Source organism: Camelina sativa, unplaced genomic scaffold (assembly GCF_000633955.1).
Source record: "Camelina sativa cultivar DH55 unplaced genomic scaffold, Cs unpScaffold05724, whole genome shotgun sequence".
NCBI classification, from domain to species: Eukaryota; Viridiplantae; Streptophyta; class Magnoliopsida; order Brassicales; family Brassicaceae; genus Camelina; species Camelina sativa.
In genome coordinates this window covers 1-545 of record NW_010926808.1, presented here as the reverse complement: position 1 = coordinate 545, position 545 = coordinate 1, and the positions used below count along the sequence as shown (strand labels likewise).

At 45.9% G+C, this 545-nt stretch overlaps 1 protein-coding gene across 1 annotated transcript; it reads right to left on the bottom strand.

The window, feature by feature from the left end:
• Window positions 1-5: 5 nt before the first annotated feature.
• LOC109131823 lies at window positions 6-542 on the bottom strand (the record flags this gene model as incomplete). The annotated part of the gene is made up of 1 exon (XM_019243003.1): window positions 6-542. A coding segment is annotated over one exon (537 nt), but the record flags the coding sequence as incomplete, so codon positions are not given.
• Between the last annotated feature and the right edge of the window lie 3 nt (window positions 543-545).

Below are 545 nucleotides of genomic sequence, written 5' to 3'. Positions count from 1 at the left end.
ATCTCTACCAATGGCTGAACAGCTTGTCTAGAAGACTCTGCATTTCTTATATGATCAGCGGTAAAGAGACTATCCAATGCCTTGGCAGCACTGTACCTAGCTCCTCTTCCACCTAGACGCAAAACTGCTACAAGTTGGCTGACGGCACCAAATGCTGAGTCATGCCTTCGAATTTCAGCACTGCTAAATAAGATGCCTAAAAGAACTGTTGCAGCTTCCTCTTGCTCGTCCTGAGGTCCAAGGGAAAGATATTTCGAGAGGCCCTCAAGAGCACCTGACTCTACCATGACAATCATATTTTGTGGACAGTCTCCGGCAAGCTGAGTTAGAAGATTAAGTGCAAGAAGAGGAGCACCGGGGCGGTCTGGAATTGGTTTAAGAAGTTCAACTAGTAAGGGAATTGCTTTTCGAGAAGTAGCCCCAACTCTAATATCTTCAACTCGGAAAAGTCTTTCAAGGGCAACCTGGTCTGGGTACCGCACTAAATCGAACTCCTGCGATAGCTGCAGAAGTTCTTTTATGTCATCATCAGAACAACCAAGCAA